Genomic DNA, 24,188 nt, shown 5'->3' on the forward strand with positions numbered 1-24,188 from the left:
TGCTCAAGAAGTAGGAGTGTGGAGGGCGACCCCTAGTGGTCAAATAGTAGTTCCACCTGTATAATAAAAAATTATGGAAAGAGAACATGAAACAACATTGGGGAATTGAGAGTTTGGTCAAAAGTATGCAGAAAACATTAGTGTGGTAATGACAGGAATGTCCAAATCAATAGTGAGCAAATGTTTAGTCTTCCAGGAGAACAATCCTAACAATGCCAGAAAAGCTGTCTTGGGGGCTTTAAAATAAGGTAATACACCTAGTGACTATTGGCAAATTGATTTTTCTAAATTACCATGAAAAATGGGTTACAGATATCTTTTAGTGCTGGTTGACAACTTTTCTGGGTGGCCAGAGGCATGCCTTTGTCATGCCAACAAAGCCAGAGAAGTCACAAAGATGTCACTCAAAGAAATTATACCTAGATTTAGAGTACCTTTGGGAATGTCCTCAGATGGACGCTCCCATTTTATAGCTGAAATTATAAAGTAAGTCAGTCAGGTCCTGGGTTTAACCTGGGATCTACATGCTCCATGGAGACCACAATCCAGTGGGAAAGTACAAAGAATGAATCAATCCTTAAATAGGCAAATGAGCACTTCTTTAACTTGGGTTCAAGCACTACCATTAGCATTATTAAGATTTAGTGTACAGCCAAGATCCAAAGACAACCTGAGTCCATACAAATTGTTGTATGGAAGGCCATTTCAGGCCCCTGTAATTCCAGGTACTTTGCATATACAAGGAAATGTGGAAATAAACAAGTATTTTATTTCTTTAGACCAAGTTCTACAAGCATTACAAAAATATGTTGTAACCTCCAGACCGCTGGGACTGGATTGTCGCTGTTGAATCGCTAGCGGACTGAAAGAACCAGACCGGATCAAATGTGGCACAAATCTGCATTTATTAATTAATTTCAAAACTTATATAGACTTTCAAAAGGTCGTCCAGATTGGGTCAATTCAAAACCTCCCCCTAGGCTGATTGGCCAGGCTTGAACCATCTATCTTTCCAGAGACTGTTTCAATAACATCCATACTTTATCTTTATTTATAAAAAACACAGGAAGAAGAAGAGAAAATTCCCATGGGAAAGAGTCTGTGCTTGCCACAGCTCCCCCTTTTTATTTAAGAACAGAAGGCATTGCTTGGGAGCCTCAGTGGATCAGCATGAAAGATCTGCTTGGTAGTGGCCAGTTACCAAACAGAGCCTAGTTGAAACTCAAGAAGGGGTCTGTCCGGCGGTGGTCGGCCACCGAACAGAGCCCGAACCAGATGCTGATTTAAGGTGGACAGAGAGACTCTTTGCAATACCCTGGATAGAGCATGTATAAAACCTAATTCTACATACAAATCTATAATTCAATTAAAACATGCATTCAAAGTCCTTGCTTTTTGACTCCATAAAAACTTAAATTTCAGTCTCTGCTTGTGGATGGACCGGCTTCTTGGTCATCATCAGAAGGATCACTTGGTTGGTGTTCTGCATTCTGGTTGTCATTTTGAGGTTGCTGGTTCTGTCTCGGGAGCCGCACATCAGGGCGGACGCATTTTGCAGGCAGCCATCGTGCCCCAGTATCTGTGGAAATGCAAGCATACCCTCGACCCCAAGCAATAAGCTCATGTGGGCCTTCCCAGGTGTTAGTAAGTAGGTTCCGTACCCATACCTTCGCCCAGGGCAAACGCAACTTGCCTGATGACTGCAATGAGAGAAAATGGTTCAAAATCACAGGATTATTCAAATTTGGTGGCACTGTAAGATGATTGATTGTGTACAAAGCTTTTTCCAATCGACTCTGTTGTGTTTCCCCATGCATTCCCCCTCTTTGCCTTTCTAAGACACGCTTCAAAGTACCATGAGCGCATTCCACAATGGCTTGGCCAGTAGGAGAATGCAGAATACCGAATGTGTGGTCTACACCCTATAGGTGTAAGAACTGCCGCGTCTTCTGTGAGGTGTAGGCAGGACCATTATCGGTTTTCACAGTGGCTGGCACTCCCAGGACCGAGAAGGCTAATTTCCAATGGGCAATGGCATCACGACTTGTGGCTAGCACAGGCTTTTCCCATGAGAATTCTTTTTGTGTTTTATAAATAAAGATAAAGTTTGGATGTTATTAAAAACAGTGTCCCAAGACCTGGACGGTGCAGGCCTGGCCAATCAGGCCTAGGGGGAGGCTTCTGGCTGACCAATCTGGGTGACTTTTGAAAACTCTATATATATGATGAAATCAAAACAATACAGGTCTTTTCCTTCTTGCCACTGAGAACTGACCTCTTTACTCTGCTAGCTGCTCAACAGCGACATCGACTCTTTTCTCCAGTATGAGCAGTTGCCCACATAGCTGAGGAGAAAGTGTCAATAGACACATGCACATACTTGGCCAAATTCAGGGATGTGTGTCACATCCGTCTGCCACAGCTGCAAGGCCTTTAGACCTCTGGGGTTTACCCCCCGTGGCAGAGGTGCAGCGAGTCCGTGGCAATCAGCACAAGCACTGACAATGTCACGAGCCTCAGTTGGCGTCAACTGAAACTGCTTCTGCAGGGTATGTGCACTCTGATGAAAGAAATTGTGAGATGCCTTGGCTTGTGCAATTTTGTCAGGCTGAGGTGCCACCCATGCAGGGTTGGCTAGCATGTCAGTCCTGGCATTGCCTTCCATTATAAAACCTGGTAAATTGGTGTGGCTTCGAATGTGCAGAATATAATATGGATGCACTCGAGCCTGAATCGCCTTCCACAGGGTTTGCAATAGCTAAAACAGAGTCGCATTATTGACTTCTTTTAGAAGTGAACAATCCAAATGTTTGGTTATGTCTGCTACATAAGCAGAATCAGTGACCAAATTCAAAGGCACTTGAGAGAACCACTGAAAAGCCATGGCAACTGCTTTCAATTCAACCAGTTGAGCAGAGCCTGTCTCGTGGCCTTTCAGCACCTGCCACTCAGATCCTTCCTTCCAGGTAACAATGGCCTTTCCTGTTTTCCTAGAACCATCTGTGAAGACGGTGGGTCCTTGAACTGGCACCCGACTGTTCTTTGGCTGCAACGTAAGATTGATTGAATTTGCCAGCTGCAGCAATTTGTTGTTGGGCAGATGATAAGCAATCTGCCCTGAGAAACTTTGCAGTGCACTTTGCAAAGGAGCCCTGTTAGCAAGACTCCATTCAAAATTGTCCCGTGGTATTGGAACAACAATCATTGCAGGATCAGCTGCCATCAATTGTAAACACCGATAATGGCATTTAGTTATCAGGCAGGCTATCAATTCGAACAATGTGAGTGCTGTCTTTTTTGGCTGATGGGGCAAAAAGACCCATTCCAGGATGTGCAAAGGATCATCCCATTGTTTGTTCCACTGGCCAATGATACCTTTAGGATGGAGGTCTGGAGCAGTAATGAAAACAGTGATATCAGTAGAGGGATCTACTCAATAAACCTGACGAGCAGAAACAGCTTGCTGCACTTCATTCAGCACTCGTTGCACCTCGGGAGTCAATTGTTGAGGTGAGTTTAGATCAGAGTCCCCCTTTAAAATATTAAAAAGTGGGGAAAGTTGTGCATTGGTCAGTCCCAAATACGGATTTAACCAGTTGATGATGCCTAGCAACTTTTGGGCATCATTTAGAGTCTTAATAGTGTCTGTCGGGGTTTGACTTTGACTAAACGCCAGGCATTTCGATTCTCTCTTGCTGCTAAAAAAAAAAGTAAAAGCACACACTAATCTCCTGAGTTAAATGAGATAGGATATTGGTAGGAGGACGCACAGAAGAAAAAGGGCAAACAGGCTCTAAACTTAAAGTTGCAAAAAGTGATTTAATTACCTAACAGAGTTGGAGGATAAATGCAATGCAAAAATAAACTTTTTATACACTATTTTGTTCACTCCCCCCCCTTACGAACCCATTTTTATTCACCCCCTTTCTTCTTTTTAACTAATAAGCCTGAGTAGGGAGACAGGATGTAGGGTATTTTTTCAGTTCACAGAGCAGGTTTATAAATCTATTCATTATTACAATTTTTCTACTACAAATACTCTTTATCTCTACTTATCTCTCTCTCTCTCTCTTTAGGCAGTTTCTCTGCTCTCACCCCCTCTTTCTTAAGAAGCAGTCTCTCCGCTCACCTCCCTTCTCTCTTTCTAAACCAGCAACACAGACAGGGGGCAGGGTGAGGGGTGTTTTCTGGTCAGTTTATCAGGGAGAGGGGTTTTTTTACTTAGCCATGGGGTCCCTCCCACGAGAGACAGTCTTCTGGGAACTTCTTTGGCATGGGTCTAATTTCATGAGCAACATCCCACCCGAATTCTGCTGCAACGAGTCCTGTTGTCTATAAGGTGCTGTGCAGACTCTCCCGAGCCAAGGCCAGGCTGCTTCCATCCCAGGAGCAAGGCTTTTCTCTCTCTTGCAAGGTCTTTTTAGCTTTAACTCTTTCAATGAGACTCCAAACTGGATCGCAGCTTTCTCTAGGCATCCACCTGCGCCTCTGGCGTGGGCTGTGGGTGAATTTTTGCATTCTTGTGGACTCCATGGGCTGCAGGGGGACCTCCTGCTCCCCCCATGGCCTTCACCACGGTTAGCAGAGGGTTTTCAGTTCCAGCGCCTGGAGCACCTCCTCCCCCACCTTCACTGACCTTGGTGTTTCCATGCTGTTCTCCCTTCACATATTTTTACTTCCACTTCCTCCTCCTCCAACTACAAAGAAGTGCGTGCCTACCTTGTTTTGAATTTTTCTTAAATATGTTTTCACAGAGGAGTAACTAGCACCTCTAATTGGCCCAAACTTGGCCGGCAGCATGTCCATCACTCTCAGAGCCATCAGAGATTGGTTCTGCTGGACTTGATGAAAAACTTCCAGAACTTTCACTCCGGACACACAGGATTTATAAAATCCTTTTTATTTATTTATTTATAAAAAACACAGGAAGAAGAAGAGAAAATTCCCATAGGAAAGAGTCTGTGCTTGCCACACTGGATGCTTTGATACACTCTATCCAACCAGGAGATTGGGTACTTGTTAAAATGTCAGACTTGGAGCCTTTGGCCAAACAGTGGAAAGAACCCTTCCAGGTATTTCTAACCACACTGCAGTTAAGATTGGTGAGAAGGGACCGTGGATTCATTATTCCATATTGAAGACCTCCACTCTTGAATGGGCTTGTACTCAACAAGGGCCGACAAAATTGAAAATAGCTAAGTGGCAATTAATTGTACACATAGCATTTATATTTCATATATTGATCTAGACTGCATTTATGCTCAGTGTTTGTTTGTTATGTTTGTTGTTTGCATATTATCAATAAGTTTGGGGTATGAGTGTTATAGATTTAGTAAACAAAATTGTAAGGATGCAATCCTTATTTCTTGGATACCTTTGCTGCCTTTTAGAAACATATGAAGGGAAATGGACAACAAAATATAGTTATTTAACAGGTCAGTAGAAATAGTCTTTGGAACAATTCACAAAACAACTGAAAACTCAGGAAAAGGAAGTGAGCTGTTTCTAAAAATAGGAATTGAGACCGCACAATGGCCAAGAGGACATGATTTTATTTTTTGTTGTGGAGTAGGATGAATGTAATATTGGGAATTGCCAACCATGATGCCGGACCCTGGATTTGACATTAATTTATGCGGGAATTAAAAGGGAATTCAATTTTATGCCCAACACTGCGCTTTCATGGATTCTTGTTTACGATTGGGATAGAGCTACCTTTATGGGACTACCTTTAAAATGTAATGGGAGGAATACAAATGATAAAATCCCACAAAGACAAGATTATGTAAATAAGTGAATAGGAAGATAAAATCAGAGTGTTGATCGGTAACAAAACACAAGAACAAAAGGATGGTTAGAACAAGTTGGCCTGGACCATAACCTGTACAGCCATAAAATGTAGGATGTACTGATCATAAACTTGAATAGATTGGCTCAAGTTTGGAAAACTCCATGTTCTCCTTATAAATGCACATGAGAACCAAGGAGTTGATCTAAAGGACAGTATACAGATGACCACTGTGTGACTGGCAAGGGTCACAGAAGACCCCCAAAGACACTCAAGGCCACCTAAAACTGAAGCCAAGTAGGTGGTGTCAAAAGGCAGGACAAATGCAAATATTAGCATACATATGTAATAGATTTCTGGGAAATATAATGAATATTAATGCATATGTAAGATAAAAAAGAGAAGGGTTTCTCTCTGATGACATTCACGTAAGGTGGAGTTGTCCCCTGTGAGCCCAGTGCTGTCAATAAAGGTTGCCTGCTCTCTGAATACCCAAACTGGTGTCAGGGGTTTCTCTCCAAGTTTTCGGTTACACCCCTTCTCCATTCATTACTGATAGCTTCACAAACAGTCTTGTTTAAGTTGTTTTACCCCCACTCTAAGCAGTATATCCTGCTACATTAGCACACAGCCCTGTTTTAATGACAGAACTTCTGATTTATCTGTCTGTTTGTTAACCAAAAGACTCTCAAAGCATATTATATTTGGCTTATGTGCAACTGATCAGTTGCAGAAAGATGGCAGTATCAATAAGTTAAGAAAATACATATGGAAATAGAGGAAGGAAATGTGGGAAAGAGAATCCATAGCATCTTATGTATACTCAGTTAGAAAACCCTAAAAGAAAAATGGAGAAAAAGTGTTTTAAAAAGAACAGTTGAATTTTTAGAATGGCTCAAGTGGCACAAGCTACAGCAATTTTTATATTCCTGTCTTGGTTTGAAAGACAGGTGTCTGCCAAAGAAGGTGGGAACCTCCCTTAGAATAGAGAATATGACCCCCCCTTCCCTCTGAATTATTATAACTTTGAAATCAAGGGGATTTTCAGGCAAAAGTTATGGGAAAAGGAATAACAGTTCTTTACTAGTATTTATAATGAGGCACTAATACAGAAACAATGGTTTAAACTGACAGTCAGAATACAACTTGCCACCCTGTTAGTCAGGGTGGTGGTAGCAGTCCAGTTAAATGGTGGCTGCAGTCTCGTTGGAGTGATGGATGTGGTCTTGTTGAAGTAGTGATCCTGCAGAAAGGTCTGGTCAGTCTCTGGAGGTCTGGTGGTGACTCCTGAGCTCTTCTCAGGGAATCCAGTGGAAGTCGTAGTCCAGTGTTCCAGAGTCTCACCTTATATGCAGGTAAGAATGTTCAGTTCCTCCCCTCTGGGCAGGGCATCTCACAATGGGATGATGTAATCTTCTGAGTCATTCACAGAGACCTTGATTGCCTATTAGCGGAGATAGCCCCCCGGATGGTGTTATCACAGCTGAGTTATACTGAAAATAAAAGACCGCTGCCCCACCTGTTTTTAACAGCTTATGAAGATGGCAATAGAATACATACTTTTGGTTACACCTTCCATGTAACCTAAGACAATTCCTAAGACACAATAACTCTCTTTTGGAGTCCCACCTTGTTACCAAACAAGTTATATTTCTTTAAGAAAAAGTCTATGCAGCAGTGGGGAAAGAGGTTGGAAAATTCTTTTAACTTTAGCACAATAGTGTATGATCCCTATATTTATGGTTAATGCTTAGTTTTGTACCATACAGTGCTTAGCACAAATGCCAGTGATTACTCTGCCCTTGTGTAAATTCCCTATTGGGACTAGTAAATCTTGTGCCATCTAATGCTTCCTTGTTTACTTATATCAGTGATTAATATGTACTAGTAGATGTCTTAGTTTTGAGAACAGAGAGAGAGTGCTGGAGTATATAAGAGAAGTGCATTGTGACCTGACCACATATTTGAGATACTCTCAAGGAGAAAAGATTCATTAGAAGATCTGGAAATATAAAAGGGAAATTTGGGGAATGGGATGTTCCCAAATGACCACCAAAGACCCTCAAAAGACCCCTACTCACATCCAAATAAGTTCATGGAAATAATGAGCATATTTGCATGTATTCAGGAAATGTGATGAAAATGGAATAAAATTTAGTGAATATGTATTAGTTTCATGAATAAAATCTGGTCTGTTAGGTTATTTGGCATGCATTTTGGTAGAACAATTCTCCATGCACCCAGCGTGCTGAATAAAGTAATGTCGGCTTTCTAACCTAACAAACTCTTTGGAGATTTTATTTCCTGGTTTTCAGTGACAACATGAAGAAACCTAAATTTCCTTTAGCAGTGTAGTAGTGAGACATTTCTATCTGACTCCAAGAGACTGAAATTTCACAGCTTTAAGCATAAGATTATTTTATTGGGTTAAATCATTTACATAGGCTTAGAAACTTGAATTTAGATATTTATTTTATGTGTCTGAAACATTTTTTTCTATATTTTATACTTTATTCCACACATTTGACATCTTAATATATGTTTCCATCTTTAGTTTCTTTGGTAGCTTCAGTCAGAAAGCTTAAAAAAACCAAACAAAACAAACATCTTCCAGCAAAAAAAAAAAACTTCCAGGAAATTAAAAAAAAACAAAACAAACAAACCCAAACCAACAAAAAGAGTCACTGAAAACAATACCCACCACCAGCCAAAAAACCCAAGGAACCAGAAGAATTAAAATAAGAAGAGGAAAAAGAAAAAACTAAAGATAACACTTTGAAAACTTTTTGTTCTTTAATATGATATCTTGGTTATTAAGGGACTTCGAGAGTAATAAAGTAAGTAGTACTAGTCATTTGCTGCCTTTAACTATACATCTTCAGAAGTCTGTGTCAGAGCTCTGCCTGAGATTATTAAACTAAGGGACTACTAAAGAAATGTCAAATTATGTAAAAAGACATCTTAAAATACACAGGGCATGTCATAGAACCCAAATCCCTGAGCATGTCACCTGCTGGGTACCTAGTCATTCACCTGATCCATTCGTCTCCTTCCTAGGGTCACAGCCTCCAACTGGGAGAATAGAGAACACTACCTATGCTGCTGATCCCTTCAACTTCTTTCTGAGGGACATGAAGTTCCTTTAGATATTTCACAATCGCCTCGTCTTCTGGTTTTATCAGGCTTGGTAGCCTCTTTGTGATTGCAACTACCAAGTCTCGTCACAAGGTTCACGGGTGGTGAAATCTTTTCTAATCTCATCCTTTCTTCCCTTTGCTTTCTTTTCCTTATACATTTTCTTGTGTTACTTTTATGCTTTCATATATTACTATATTACTACAGATAATAATAACCAAAATGGCTCCATACCTGCTTTCCATTGCAACCAAATTATTCTAAAATAAACCCTAAATATATATATATATTTGCAAACACTGATCATTCAGTGTTGTTTCACTCTAATGTGCCCCAAGGGATCCATTAACAAGAACCTGGGTTACTCTCGTCTTCCTGGGGGTGGGTTGTAATGGGGGGGGGGATGCACGACCACAGGAGTCTCCAATTACTAACACCCTTCATGCTTTTTTGGTGGCAGTGGTTCTAATACGGGTGGTTGGTTGGCCCTTCCTGTGAGCAAACTGCCCTGCCCCGCCCTATTTGCCCAACCTGTTCCCTGGAACTGTTTAAATCTCCCACGGTTGCTCTGGCAACGCCATCACCATGTCAGCCTTACGCGCAAGAACTGCCGGGTCCTGCCGGGTCTCTCTGCTCTTGTCATTTCCCTGACTCCTAGTGCTCCACCCCCCGAATTTACCGTAGCCGGCAACATTTCAATATGAAGGAAATGAAAGGAATCCTGAGTCTCTCAAGTAGAGCAATACCTTCAAAGAAAATTTCCTTTCTAGTTCAGAACTGTCCTGGTTTTAGGAAGATGAGGTAAAGTTTAACATTAAGGGTGACCTCAAACTGTGTATTCCATATCTTCTCTACATCAACCCACGCAACTTTGTTTACTGTCTCTTTAAGACCCAGAGTCGGAAGCAAAACCTCTGTGTTTTACTCAAAAGGGGAGGGGTGCAGGGTCCCTTTAAAAACAGGGAAAGGAGAAGCTGAGTACTTACTTTCATTCTCTCCGGGCTCTGGACAATTTCGCAATACCTTCACTGCTGCCAGTCCACCGCTTTTTCACCGGCGCACCGCAGAGAGAAAGCCTGTTATGCCACTACATGGCACTACATGCGCCGGCGCCCCAGCAACATTGACTCTTATTGGACAAGAATAGTTTTTCCCAGGTTTTATTTTTCCCCTTCCCCCGCTGGTTTGTTTGGTGGGGGGGAGGGGGGGGAGTTTGTTTTCTTTAAACACAGAGCATCGCTTGCCGTGTTGTTTCCTTTGTTCTCTCTCTCGGCCGCGTGGTCCGGAGATGGGACTCTCTGCCATCTTGTCTTTTGTCCTCTGAGCCACATGGGCTGCCTGGGTGGCCGCCACCTTGTGGTGTTTTTTTTTTGTTTGTTTGTTTCTGGGGAGAGGCACGTGACTCAGCACCTTGGTATCTCTTGTTTATTGCAGTTTTCTTTAAATAAATCGTTATTTTTTCATTTATACCTTTTCACATTTGTCTCTCCTTATTGATAGAGGGGAGAGGTTGAAAATTAGGGGGAGGTAACTTATTTCAGAGTTTCTGCCCCATAAAACTGTCTAAAACTAAGACAAGAACATAATCTTCCCCCTTCCTTGTGGTGTTTTCGTTTTAAAATACCACTGATACTTTGAGAACATAGCAGACAATTTTTGAGGTATAATTTATTTGATGAATAAATTATTTGATGAATAAATTTCTGCTGATTTAGGGTAAAATAGAAATTATTAATTTAAAAGAACTATAAGTTGGATAATAATAATAATATTCTTGAGCCAGAGATTGGATAATGATTTACTAGGATATGCCTGCTGCAAACCATTTATTATTCCCTTAATGAATTTGTGCCTACCTGGTATCAGGGAGGATGGAGAGAAGAGAGCCAAATAATTGAGAGAAACCACCAAGTGTAACCAAGCATCCCGCCCTTGGACCCCAGAACTGGTACAAGTTGGCTCTCAGGCTTGGACTTGGACCAAGAACCAAGGGAGCAAGCGCAAAAGGACAGGGTGAACAGTTCATCCTGAGGAAGACTATCGATCACGCTGCCATCAATCATTTGGGACCTCTGCCCACAATTAATCTGAGACACTGCACTTGCGCGAGCATATTTAAATGAACTTTGAACTCGTTATAATATGAAGCGGGGATAGGTATTGAATATGTATAGGGGCTTTGTCTAACTTTATGCATATGTAACCTGTAACCTAATATAAACCTAGTGAAGTGCTGCTGATGGTGTGCATGCCTTTGGAGGGGCCACCCCCCATGCACCCCAGCTGGAATAAACGCATACCTACTTCATAACTATCTGAGTTGTGGAGTCATTCTGTGCTTCACTGCCTTTCCAGAAATCTCTGACAACTGGGCACAAGTTTAATCAAATAATCACAAATGGTGATGAATTCTAAAATTTTTTTTGGTTAAAATTTTGAGTTTTCTGACCTACTACCGAGCTGGTTGAAACTAAGAATTTTATAAAATGTGTAAATATCCCTATGTGCATTATTATTTATTTCCAACCAGTGCTTTTGGACAGCAAATAAAAGAACAGATGAGTCATCCAAAACACAGAGAATTTAGTATTACATGAATCTGACCTGTTGTTTTCTATGTAGATTAAGTGGTACTGTTCAGAACTGCAGGGATGCATCAGATGGGAGATGTTCAAAGCTGACCTTGAATTTGAAAATCAATCTCCACATACAACTATTCAGAATCAAAAAATTCTCGTGAATATGAAACAAATCGTTTTTCTCAAGGAATTACACTTTCTTTGCCTGTGCTCAAAGACCACAATTAGTCTAAGCAGGAAGTACCAATCCATTGAATTTCTTCTCTACATATGTATTTCTGGCTTATAGCCATTTAAGTGTGAGAAAGGGGTAATCAATAGGTAACTCAAGTTAACTATTGAGAGACAGAATATGTGAATTCTAAAACCTAGAAAAACAGGATTCCCTTCATCTTATCAAGATAAGAGGGACAAGAATCTGTTTGAAGCCAGCACAGAAATCGCTGAATTATCCCATAAAGAATTGCATGTGCTCCAGAGAGAAAGGTGAAAAGTGCATCGTGATGAAGACTACTGGGATCTTCATCCTGGAGGGGTCTTTGAGGGTCTCCAAAGACCACCAGGACACACAACGCATGCGTAGCACACATGCTAATGATATTAATGACTTCCGAGAAATGATTTGTATAACCACTCCTATCTCAGGGAATGTGATGAATATTCATGAATTTTACCCCTAATATCGTGTTGTTGGAAATGCTGGTGTGTGTGTGTTTGGAGGAGTGAATTTCCCCACACCCAGTGCACCGAATAAAGCAAATACCCACTTCTCTGACTTTGTCGCTGAAGTGTCTCTGGGCCCACTTGGGATGAATCAAGTGCAATTCAGGTTCTGTATTATTTCTGTACAAGCATAAACCTTAACAAGAGAACTAAACAAGTAAAAGAGGGAGAGAGAAGGCTGTTGTCCAAATAATGGATAATTCTTCAGTCTGTATTTATGAAGTCAAAATAAGAAACAGATGATTCCCTGTATAGTTTCTCAAAACTAAATAAACTGTAGTGACAGACTTGGGTTGTTTCCAACAAATTTTGTAGTTCTCTATAATTGGGTAGAGTACTGCAAATAAGGGAAAGGTAAAACAATGCAGAAGGTATTTTGGAGGAAGGGTAAGAAGCAAGTGCTTTGAAAATGAACTGACAAAAAAAAAGTGTGTGTGTGGGGGGGGTTTACATCCAAACCTGGCAGTCAAAGTGCTCAGAATTACAGCTTCCAAAACACAGAAGTAGGATTCTGTTTAATAGCCAATCCCCTGGGGAGGTGGAAATCACTTAAATCACTGTTCTAGTTTTTAGGAACTAGGATACCTTTTTTCAAAACAAAAATATGAGCCTTTCAACACAACTTCACTAAGTATAGTTATGGAGAAAAGCTCTTTTGAAGTCCAAACAATTTTTTTTAAATAGTCACTGAAATACTGATAAAGACTTGCCATTCTGTTTTTGGATTTGTGATGTTGATAATTCAGGGATGTTTTCATTATTGTTGAACCGCACTTACACAGACCCAAGGCCTTTTCTGCTCCTTGCACAGCCACGCTGGGGAGGGGGCTGGGGAGGTTGGGAGGGGACACAGCCAGGACAGGTGACCCCAACTAACCAAAGGGATATTCCAGACTATGTGACATCACGCTTAGTATATAAAGTGAGGGGAAGAAGGAAGGGGGGGACATTTGGAGTGATGGTGTTTGTCTTCCCAAGTCACTGTTCCATGGGATGGGGCCCTGCTCTCCTGGGGGGTGGCTGAACACCTGCCTGCCCTTGGGAAGGGCTCAATGAATTCCTTGTTTTGCTTTGCATGTGTGTGCGGCTTTTGCTTTCCTTGTTAAACTGTCTTTATCTCAACCCAGGAGTTTTCTCACTTTTACCCTTCTGATTTTCTCCCCATTACACTCAAGGGAGAGTGAGTGAGGATCCGTTTGGTGCTTAGTTAAACCATGACTATGGCTCTTCAGTGAGTGGAAGAAAATTTGTGACTTGGGTTATCACTATTTCTAGCATCACATGAGACTTAGGAGTGTTGGGCACATAACAAAAGCATTAGGTGTTTGAGTTCATTAATATCTGTCTGTGGCTCAGTTAAAATGTTTTATCTTTACAGTAAGGATCAATTGAACTGATCCATTCATTACCCTGGAGCATTACCACCTGCATTTAGGCAGAACATCCTTCTGTTTAACTAGCACCAGATGAATCAGACCTGATCACAATTTTTTTTTTTTTGTCATGAGCCACAAATACATTTAAAAATTATTTCAGTATTAAAAGGTATTTTGTGTTAGAGCTAATGTTTAGTACAACCCAATTATTGCAGTGACAATATTCTCACTAGTGACACCACAACAGCAAAACAAAGGCTCCAGTTTGATTTAAATTTTAAATAGCTTTTTAATGGCCACACCTCACTAAAATACTTATGCGAAATATTGTCCATGCCTACCTTTATACATGTTGGGAGTCGTTAATATAAGCAATAGAGAACTTTAAAAAATACAAAAGAGCATACTGAATCATTTAGAAAAATACTTATTCGTAATTAAAGTTTTGCCATAAACAATTGTGATTTTTTATAGCTGCAGATAAAGAAAATAATAATTATTCTTAAATTTTACAGCACTGAAGTGGAAGATTAAAGATAATAATTTAATTATTATTTCATTAGATTGTGGAATTTTCTGTCTTTTCTTAAAGAGTACAATATGGTTAGCGTTAATTCTAAAAGCTTGAAAATGTCCCTTTGTTAGGTAAGATATTGCAACAAGTTTCCATGTACAGAACTTGTACTCAAAGACAAAGCAGTAAGAATAAAAAAATCAATAATCATTATAGCTATATATGTAAAATTCTATAGTCATACAGTGAAAAAAATACTATGAGGCTATGTAAATACAAAGGGGTAAAATGTTGTGCCAATTACTGCAATGCAGCACTTTAAAAAAAAAACTTTTTTTATGTTAAAAAAACCCCTAATCTTGGTACGTGCTGTTGCCAATAATGTGGTTCATGTTGGTAAAACCCATGACTGTTACTCAGAGACTGAGAACTGCATAGATTACAGCTGCAGCCTTGGGCTTTCTGTTTCATATCTCTGAAAATAATCAGCAAATGTTATACATAGCTAACAGGAATTTGTTTCCCAAAAATGAACTCTGCTACCATTTTTTCCCACAGCAAGTAATCTGAATGTTTGTGATAGGCAAAACAAAGTTAGATATTACTCTGGGTAGTACAGAAGGGAAAAATGCAACTCTTAACTAGTGAAAATCTTATTCAATAATCTATAATTAATAAGTTTATATTATTTAGTATAGTCAACAGATACCATCAAGGAGCATGTATGCCCTGTGACATATTACACAATATAGTAATGGTCCAAATCCTCTCAACTAAGACAGCTTTAGACCTCAGGTTTCTATTGTTTAATTATAATTTATTTCTGATAATTTTATCCTAATAAATACCAAACAATTTGAAATAAAAAGCCACTCTTTGCTATTGGGAAAGTCACATGACCAGGGAACAAATTGTTTATGAACAAGGAAACATTTGTATTACCTATTAAAAATAAGATTCTTTAATATAAATAGCATCAGAAATGTCTAACAGAATAGTGACAGCTTCATTTTAGACTGCATCTGTATGAAATTCTTTTTCTTAATCATTCAGTAGTTTCCTTGTGAAGTATTTTTAACTCTTTCTACTAGTAATGTGACATATCATACAACATATTCTCAAAGTATGAAACTCCCACTATAAAGGCTGCTCCTGGCCCTGAGAAATACAATATTTCATCGTTCAGTACAAAAATGTCCTGCTACCAGAACTGCAGGGGTGACTTCTGCTTTTTCTGCTTCTCCCTACTTTAACAACACCCATCTTAGCATGAGATGTGGCTTTTTGCATGGTGAAGAAAACACCATTAACTGTGAAAACAAAAAGGTGAGAAAATATTTCTGTTTAGAAAAATTCCAGCGGTGAAACAGTAAAAAGGCATTTCCCATGGGAACAATTACTAACTAGATTCTGAGGAGTTATTAATCAATTCAGTTTAATGTTTTTTCTTTACATGAGAATATTTTGGAGTACTGTTACTATTCCTCACAAATCGAATAATGTATTAGAATTCTGCAAGCTAGTTTCATAAAAACAGCTTCCTACCACAAATTAAATTCATAAAAGAAAATAAACATAAGAGAAAGATTTACTTAATAAGGAACAACTGTTTTAGATAAACATATTTGAAAACACAGCAGGGTTTATACATCCCTAAAAAGTTCAGTTGGTTTAGATTTTTTCTGTTTGCAAATCTGCTGCTTTTGTTAGTCTCTGGAAAGGCAAACTGCTTTTGAAAGGCTTGTGGCAACTTAGTCAAAACAAATGCTTCTGAAAGCTTTCAATAGTACTTTTTCAATTTACAAAATGTGAAAACATCTTTCAATTAGTAAAAAAAATAGGCTAATATACAAACATTTTTTTTTAAAAAATTCATTTGTGAAGGAATGTAGCATAATTGCCCAGACTCATACCCATTCACTCCTCAGATACTGGTAGCTATCTCCTCTTGACACAAGCCTCTCTATATTAACCCAGAGAAATGCGTACATGGCCAGTTAGCCCAAGCAAAATAGTAATTCAGCTTTCCCCAAATTTAAACTATCATAAATTACCATTTGGACAGCATTAGAAAGAAATTGAAGCATACAAGGAATAAACTATAGTTTCTTTTTATATCAAAATGTACTCTTGAAAATGTGTTTGGCACAGTGCTAAATCATATAGTTAATACTAAGTACTGCAGGATACAATAAACCCCTGGAGTTAACTTGTGTTTACACCCTTTAAGGGATAAAAATAAAAAGATACCAATTATTCAGAAAGCCTATAAAAATTGTATAAACAATATTTTGTCTTGTTTTGAAAACCACTACTATAGTAAATTTTACATAAAAGACTGCAAAATAATATAAATGGATTTAAACAGATCTTTACAATAAGAAATTCAAATGGAAACAGACAAGTAACAAAGAGAAGTAAAAAAATTTATTGCAGTATTCATTCCACCAGATTTGCTGGGGATCCCTTTTCTTGTATTATTTCAGGGTGACCTAATACATCAAAATCTACATTTACAAAAACTCCTCTTGCAGATAGGTCATAGATACTGCATGCGCTTTTTTTCTTTTTTTTTCTTCAACAGAAAAAATTATATATCCGGGAGATTCTGCCACTTTACAGCCTGGAAAAACAATGCTTTCCTGGAAACTGGCTACGCTAAAGAAAGCCATCCGCTGCTAGGTTAAACTCCAAGAACACTTTATTAAGAACATTAACAGACTAATTTCCAACATTCACTTTTTTATTTTTTTTAACAGAAAGTTTTTTTCAAGGTATAAACAATTTTTTAAACTATAATACAGTGGGAGTAAAAATGAACTGAGAAGTTTCTGCTGCACAACAGCGAAGGAAGCTCCCACATAAATGTTTACCAAATATTTCCTTCTTTTTTCCTGTGTCCCAGGTTCCATTCTTACTCTTCGTTTAACTGTTTGGTTTTTTTTTTTTGCCAGAAAGTTGATATCTCAAGTTTTTCTGTTATTTCAATTCCTGTAAATTTGGCTGCATGTACAAATTTATTAGCTGGAAGTTCCATCCTTGGCAGCATACAGCAATCGTAAATTTTGAACAACTTTATTAGTCAGCTTATTAGCACTCGTTAGAGCAATTTTTTTGTAAATAATGTCTGACTCTTTAATAGTGTCTACCCAAGGCACCAGTTTGCGGCCATCACGGCGCTTAGCCTCAGTCCAGGAGCCACTGTAGGAGCCTGCCATCCACTGAACACTGAAGCCATTGCTGGTTTTCTGTACTACTCTTGCAATTTGTGGTCGGTCTTTGTACTTTGGACAGCAAATAGCGATGACATCCATGACATCAACACTTTCATTCATCTGTGCTGCCAACTCTGTAGAGTCTGAATTTCGTTTTGACCTTCTCAATGACTAAAACATTGGGGGGAAAAAAGACCAAGTGTTACACAAAAGAATTTTAGTGAAATTATTGCTTTTATTGCTTTTAATCCCTTGACGCCGGGAGTTGGGATTCCCCGGCACACATTCCATTGCCGGCAATGAGACGCACCGCGACCGCCAGCGCCAAGGGGTTAACATATCCTTGTAAAACCACATACTCTTAATTTGTACCCGTGTCATTATCTCTTATTGATATATAAAATTATATATACACACGAATCATAAAGCTACATAAAAACTTGGCAACAATAAAAAGGATAACACACAGTACATTCCAAAGGAAAATTAATAAATTTTTATATGGGATAAATCTCATTTTCTAGTTTGTGTTTTTTATTGTCTTTTCTGTTAAACTTTCTACAAAAGTTGTATAAATGGTTAAGTAGAGAATCTCTATCTACAAAATGTTTTCTTTCATGTCGATTACATTACTTGGTGTACATTTAATATAATAGACTGACATTTAGAAGCACATAAAAATAATTTTACGTAATACGCTGTGAAATACGTTGACTCCTCCTCCGCCTCACCCCTGAAGTGCCTCCTCCTCTATCCTCCCCATCACTTTCATCATCCTCTGTCTCAGCTGCATTGTTTTTAGGGCTGCCTCCTCCAAGAAGTGAGGTAATTGCTTTGTTCCGAGCATTTGTGCTAGCTGACACCTCTCCATCTTCTTCCTCTTCATCAGGATCCAAATGTTCCATAAGGAGCTTGAACTATTAAATAAACCCCCAAAAAAACAGATCAGTTTACATTCAAACTTTAAAAATAGACATTCATATAACACTACATTAAATAAAAAAACAAATGAAAGGGTAAAGAAACAGTGTAAAACAAATGGCAGAAAACTTCAAACTTCAACAGCTTGTGTTTTGTTCTACAAACATTTTACTTTCATTTTCTGGTAGATATGTAAAAGCTTTCTTCCTGTGTTTCCAAAATTGCAAGTTTTCTCTAGTTAATATTTTAAAGAATTGGAAAAGAAAAAGGAAAAAAAGGGTAGATGTCGCTGTTGAGCCGCTAGCAGAGAAAAGGACCCCAGTTCTCAGTGTAGCAAGAAAAAGCGTTTATTATTTTGATTTCCATATATATATAGACTTTTCAGAGGTCGCCCAGATTGGTCAGTCAGAAACCTCCCCCTAGGCCTAATTGGCCAGGCCTGAACTGTCCAAGTCTTGAGACACTGTTTGAAAAACATCCAGACTTTATCTTTGTTTATGAAACACAGCAGAATGTTCTCACGAGAAAGACCTGTGCTAGCCACAGGTAAATACACTAGAGATCTAGTCTCTGTTCTTATGACAGAAACTGTCAGGGATAAAGTGAACAACTTGTATGGTAGAGGTATCAAGATGGATACCAAAAATTAGAAAATAATCTGCAAAGATGAATATCCTTCAGTTGAAATTAATTTTTATCATGTTTAAATTTATTAGAATACTTTGAAAGGTAATACTGCTAAACGTCCTGAAAGGAAATTGTGAGTTATCATATATCAATCACATAAGATTACCAGAAACTCAACATTTTGAAATGTTCATCCAATACATCAGCATCTACTTTGAAGTTTATACTGTTACCTAGTTTGAAAGGATTCCAGATTTTCTGCAAAGCAACTTTACTTACATCTAAGTACTGTTTTACTATACTCCTCTTCACTTCTTCAGTGATCTTAGAATTAGCCATATCACTCTGAAGAAAATCCAGAGTTTGTTTTGGATGGAAATGCACTCCTGTCTTCCTGTTTATAGCTTTATCATACACTTTTGCAGATTCAGATGGAGAATATTTCTGAATTTTACTGTTTAAAGAAAACAAAAGGGAAGAGCTTTTAAGGAAAGTCCTAAACAATTTCAAGGAAAAGCTTTTAAAAATATTCAGTACAATTAGTTATATTTTAACCATTCTGTATACAATAGATAGCCTGGTAAGAAATGAAATCATTACTTTTTCTAAGCCAGTTTCATTACATTCAACCTATTCTGTTTTTCTCTTATACAAATCTATTGCTGAAACAATTATTAACAATCAACTAAACTTCCCCCCCCCAACTTCCAAACATAATCCTTACAAAGAACTCACTAGACAACAAGATGGCCTATTGGCTAAATATCCTTACCTATCAGAGAATCCACAGAGGTTCTTTAAATGCTGTTTCAGCATCAAAAGTAATAATATGCCTTGGGAGACATTTGCAAATTCAATTAAAGGAGCTGAATTTTCTGGTAAACATTTCATCACAGCATTTATATCATTTTCTTCATCAGAATCTGAATCAGAGTTTACTCGTTTCCGTAACCTCCGAGGCTTAGAAGCTTCCTCCTCACTTTTGCTCTCACTACCACTGTTACTGTCACTCTCAGTCTCCTCGTCTGATGAAGGCTTTCTTTCCTTTTTTTTGTCTTTCACCATAGACTGCGAGACAGAGAAGTTAACACACATTCCAAAATTAGGGTAAGTAGCATCATGTACATTTCTAAAAAATCTTTCCAAAAATCATTATTGACTTAAGTTAGGAAGAATTCCCTGAACAATGTTATGAATTAATAACTTGATATTCATAACTTTATATTCAAAGATTAAAATTATTTATGACAAAAAAGATGCAGAATTATAACTCAAGGTCCCTGAAAAATTGATCCAAAGTCCACTTTTATTTGCAAGGTGGTTACAGAAGGAACTGAAGCAAGAAGTACTCCACTGGCATGTAATTCTTAAAAAGACTGCTCAAGTTTGTTATCGGAGACAGTAAAATGAAGTAAAAGACAAATACAATAAATCAGGAAGAAAATCCCATTTTTGTTTCACCTGAATATAATTTGTGCATGTTATATATATTTCCATATGTACCTTGGTACAAAATAGTCCAAGTTGGTTTTAATCCTCGTCTCTGTTAAAATCCTATGACACTAATTACACTGCTGACCAGAGAGCCCCCCAAATCAGCATATACAGTATTAGTAATATTCAGTTCCACTACTTGCAGAGCTACAGAATTTCATACCTGCATTATTACTGCACATAGTATGCTTTTTCATAACACGGAACTTAAGATGTCCCAAGTAGGATCTCATCCTCTACATGCTGGTCCCCCATCTAAAGAATGCGCTGTCTCTTTCTAGCAGATTAAAAATTGACTTTGGTAGGGTGAGAATTCAAACCAGTGTACTTTCCAGGTATCAACTCTGACTTGTACTTACTAGTTAGATTGGAAATTCTAGAAACGGGTTTGTTTCCTGACAGTTTGGACCTTCTACTGTTAAAGTTGTCCAGGAAATGTAGACACTGAAGTCTTTAAGAATCACAGGATGGGTCAAGTTGGAAGGGACCACAGTGGGTCATCTGGTCCCACCTCCCTGTTCCAGCAGGGTCATCCCAGAGCACACAGCACAGGATTGTGTCCAGATGGGTCTGGAATATCTCCAGTGAGGGAGACTCCACATCCTCTCTGGGCAATCTGTTCCAGTGCTCGGTCACTGCACAGAGAAATTCTTCCTCATGTTCAGGTAGAACTTCCTGGGGATCAGTTTCTGCCCATTCCTCTTGTCCCTTTGCTGGGCCCCACTGCGCTGAGCCTGGTCCATTCTCTGACCCCTCCCTGCAGACACTGACAGACATGGATGAGGTCCCCTCTCAGCTGTCTCCTCTTGAGGCTGAACAGCCCCAGCTCCCTCAGCCTTTCCTCATAAGAGAGATGCTCCAGTCCCTTAATCATCCTCACAGCCTCTGCTGGACCCACTCCAGGAGTTCCATGTCTCTCCTGTCCTAAGCAGCCCAAAACTGGACACAGTACGAGAAACAAAGGCCTTTTTCTTACGGGGTTGTGTATTGCCATAGCAACAGATACTATAACATTATTTGGGTTCTCATATGCTACCTTAAGAAAAGACATATTGCACACTCTTCTTGCAATAAATAATGTATTTAAAGTCTCCTAGGTGACACACATGGAACTGCCATCAGCTACTTGACAAAAGAAAAGGTAAATGGGATTTTGTTATTAAAATTATGCCTGCAATTATTATTAATTCCAATTAATTCAGTAATATTAGGGAATTATATAGATTTAATATTAATATCTCAAAAATTGTCATTCTTTTTTAATAACATTATCAGATAAGCAGCATTATAAGGAAAGTTTTTAACTAGTGTCTACCAGATACAGGTCAGAACAGAAAGGGTTGTTTGTTTTTTAACTACCAGTTACAAACTAACAATACTAGTCCACATCATAATAATGGTACTATATTCACTGAAAAATTGACCAAATTATATAGAAGCTTATGCTGCCACCATAATAAATATACTAAAATATAAATACACATACCTCTTTAAATGACTGTAGTAGGTTGCTACCAGAAACTGATAGTGTAATGTCTATATGATGCATTATAAACAGTGGCTCTTCCTGTGTTTGATAAGGAAAACAGGCTAGATTGTCTGCTATGTACAAGAGCATATTCACCTCTGTTTTCTGGAAGTTAAAGAAAAGTAGATATAAATATACATACAAATATCTTATTATACGCTTATCCTGTGTTCCTAACAGCCTAAAACAAAAATAAAAAGATCACAAACTTTATTCTACATACCCCCCAAATGCACTCTAAACAACATATATATATATATGCAAAATTTAGTCATACCTAAAGATGCATTATTCCTAAACAACCCAAACTGAGTACAGAAAGTTACTGAATGATGCAAAGTGACTAATACATTCTATTAGGTAAACACCTTATATTATAAAGCAAAACCAACTACCTTAGGGAAATAAAGCTATCAATAATTATGTCATAGAAATATATCACAATAAGAGAATTTGAGATTGCAATGGTAAATTTTATTTTCTTTATAAGTGAAGGAAATGTGATGCTTACTGCAGTATCATCAAAGAGGTTGAGTAAGGAAATTAGAAATGCTCGTCTGTGTTGGCGGTTCCCTCGAATCATGGAGTATAGGTGTGAACACAATGCATTGGATGATTCATCATGTCTAAAACCTCTTACAGGATCCTGTGGGCAGGTATTGATTGCCTGTTGTACCTGGTAAGACATCTTCATACCAGCCACTGCTTTCATCTGAAATGGAAAAGTATTTATTTTTATTTAAATCATTGCTTTCAAGCAGTAACACTGAAAGTGGAAATTAAACAAATGACTATCAACAGAAACTTCTAGCTATTTTTAAATCTTTTTTCCCTTTAAGTGGTTCCTCATCTGAAGCTTAACTTTTAAACATGCACGGAGGTGCACTACTGCCTTTTGAGTAAGCATACAGATTAAAACAGAAGTTGTGGCAGAGATCAAAATGTATTGTGAACTGCTTTCAAAATAACTTCTATGTTAGAAACATATAGATGATCTGTTTACCAACTAAAGCCAGGTACCCAAATTTAAACAATTTTCAAGAATCGTAGATTCATAGCATATCCTGAGTTGGAAGGGACTCAAAAGGATCATCGAGTCCAACTCCTGGCCATGCACAGCACCATCCCCAAGAATCACACCATGTACCCAAGAGTGTTGTCCAAACACTCCTTGAACTCTGTCAGGCTTGGTGCTGTGACCACTGCCTTGGGAAGCCTGTTCAGTGCCCAACCACCCTCTGTGTGAAGAACCTTTTCCTGATATCCAACCTAAACCTCCCCTGACACAGCTCCAGCTGTTCTCTCGAGTCCTGTCACTGGTCACAAAGAGATCAGTGTCTGCCCCTCCTCTTCCCCTCACGAGGGAGTTGAAGACTGCGATGAGGTCTGATCTCAGTTAGGTATCTCTTTGGATGCCATGCTCAAATTTCAGTGGAATACAATTAGATTTGGAAAGTCCCACAATGTAGCACACACTGAACTAAGACTGAGGCCTTCTGAAATAAGGGGTGCTGCAGTTCAATTTCAGATCTTTAGCAGAACTATTGTCACTATGCCACAACTCCACAAGTCTTCACTTAGCCCTCAGACTTTCCTTTCATCAAGATCCCTCAGTTCTTAAAACCTTCCTATGTTCCTTCTGCTTAGATTACAATTTATAAAGCTTTGATGTCTTAACGTTCTAATACATATATAATGACCTCTACTTTTACAAAGTGCTCTCTATTAATATAGGAAAATCAATGCTAAACATTATGAAACAGCTGTCCTTACCTCTTATCAAATAAATGCTCTTAACATACTATTCAGTGAGGAAAACACTACTGTGGATTATAAATAAAAGGAATTTTTAGACTGGAAGAGATGATTCAAAAGATTATATCCTTTCTATTTTGAAAAACAGAAATCTCCAAACAGGGGAAAGAGTTGGGATCTTCTTTACAACTGCTTATAGTTATTGCTTATGTTTATTTGTTATTTATATTATTTTTCTGCAGCTGAGGCCTGTTCAGTGTTAAGTCACCAGAGAATGTACCAGTATTTTGTAAAATGATAAATTAGAATTACTTACATGAATGAACCCAGCATATTTTTTGTCTATTTCCACCAATTGCTGGTCAGCTTTGTTTCGCATAGAGGGCTCTGGATCTGTGCCCATAGCAATTAAGTACGGCACACACTTGAAAAAAACAAATTAAATTATTATTCAGAGTCATTGTACCTCTTCTTTCTCACTCTTTGCTCTTCTACTACAGTGTTGTTTATGTTATATTCTGACTACTGCAGAA

General features: G+C 38.5%; 1 protein-coding gene across 7 annotated transcripts in view; it reads right to left on the bottom strand.

Moving 5' to 3' along the window:
• Window positions 1-16,520: 16,520 nt before the first annotated feature.
• LOC146425412 (nipped-B-like protein) overlaps window positions 16,521-24,188 on the bottom strand; it is a 163,505-nt gene continuing 155,837 nt past the window's right edge. For 6 of the 7 annotated variants that reach the window (XM_085041553.1, XM_085041551.1, XM_085041552.1 and 3 more), the window contains 7 exons: window positions 23,972-24,079; window positions 22,412-22,612; window positions 21,859-22,005; window positions 19,651-19,946; window positions 19,158-19,332; window positions 18,062-18,247; window positions 16,521-17,501 (listed from right to left, as the gene is read on the bottom strand). In XM_085041553.1, the coding sequence (XP_084897679.1) occupies window positions 17,136-17,501; window positions 18,062-18,247; window positions 19,158-19,332; window positions 19,651-19,946; window positions 21,859-22,005; window positions 22,412-22,612; window positions 23,972-24,079 (1,479 nt within the window). In that variant the 3' untranslated portion in view covers window positions 16,521-17,135. Of the gene's footprint in view, window positions 17,502-18,020; window positions 18,248-19,157; window positions 19,333-19,650; window positions 19,947-21,858; window positions 22,006-22,411; window positions 22,613-23,971; window positions 24,080-24,188 lie in introns of all 7 variants that reach the window. The other variant, XM_085041550.1, reaches the window with a different exon arrangement.

The sequence above is a fragment of the Lichenostomus cassidix genome, chromosome W (assembly GCF_008360975.1).
Source record: "Lichenostomus cassidix isolate B80296 chromosome W, HeHo_3.0, whole genome shotgun sequence".
NCBI lineage: Eukaryota > Metazoa > Chordata > Aves > Passeriformes > Meliphagidae > Lichenostomus > Lichenostomus cassidix.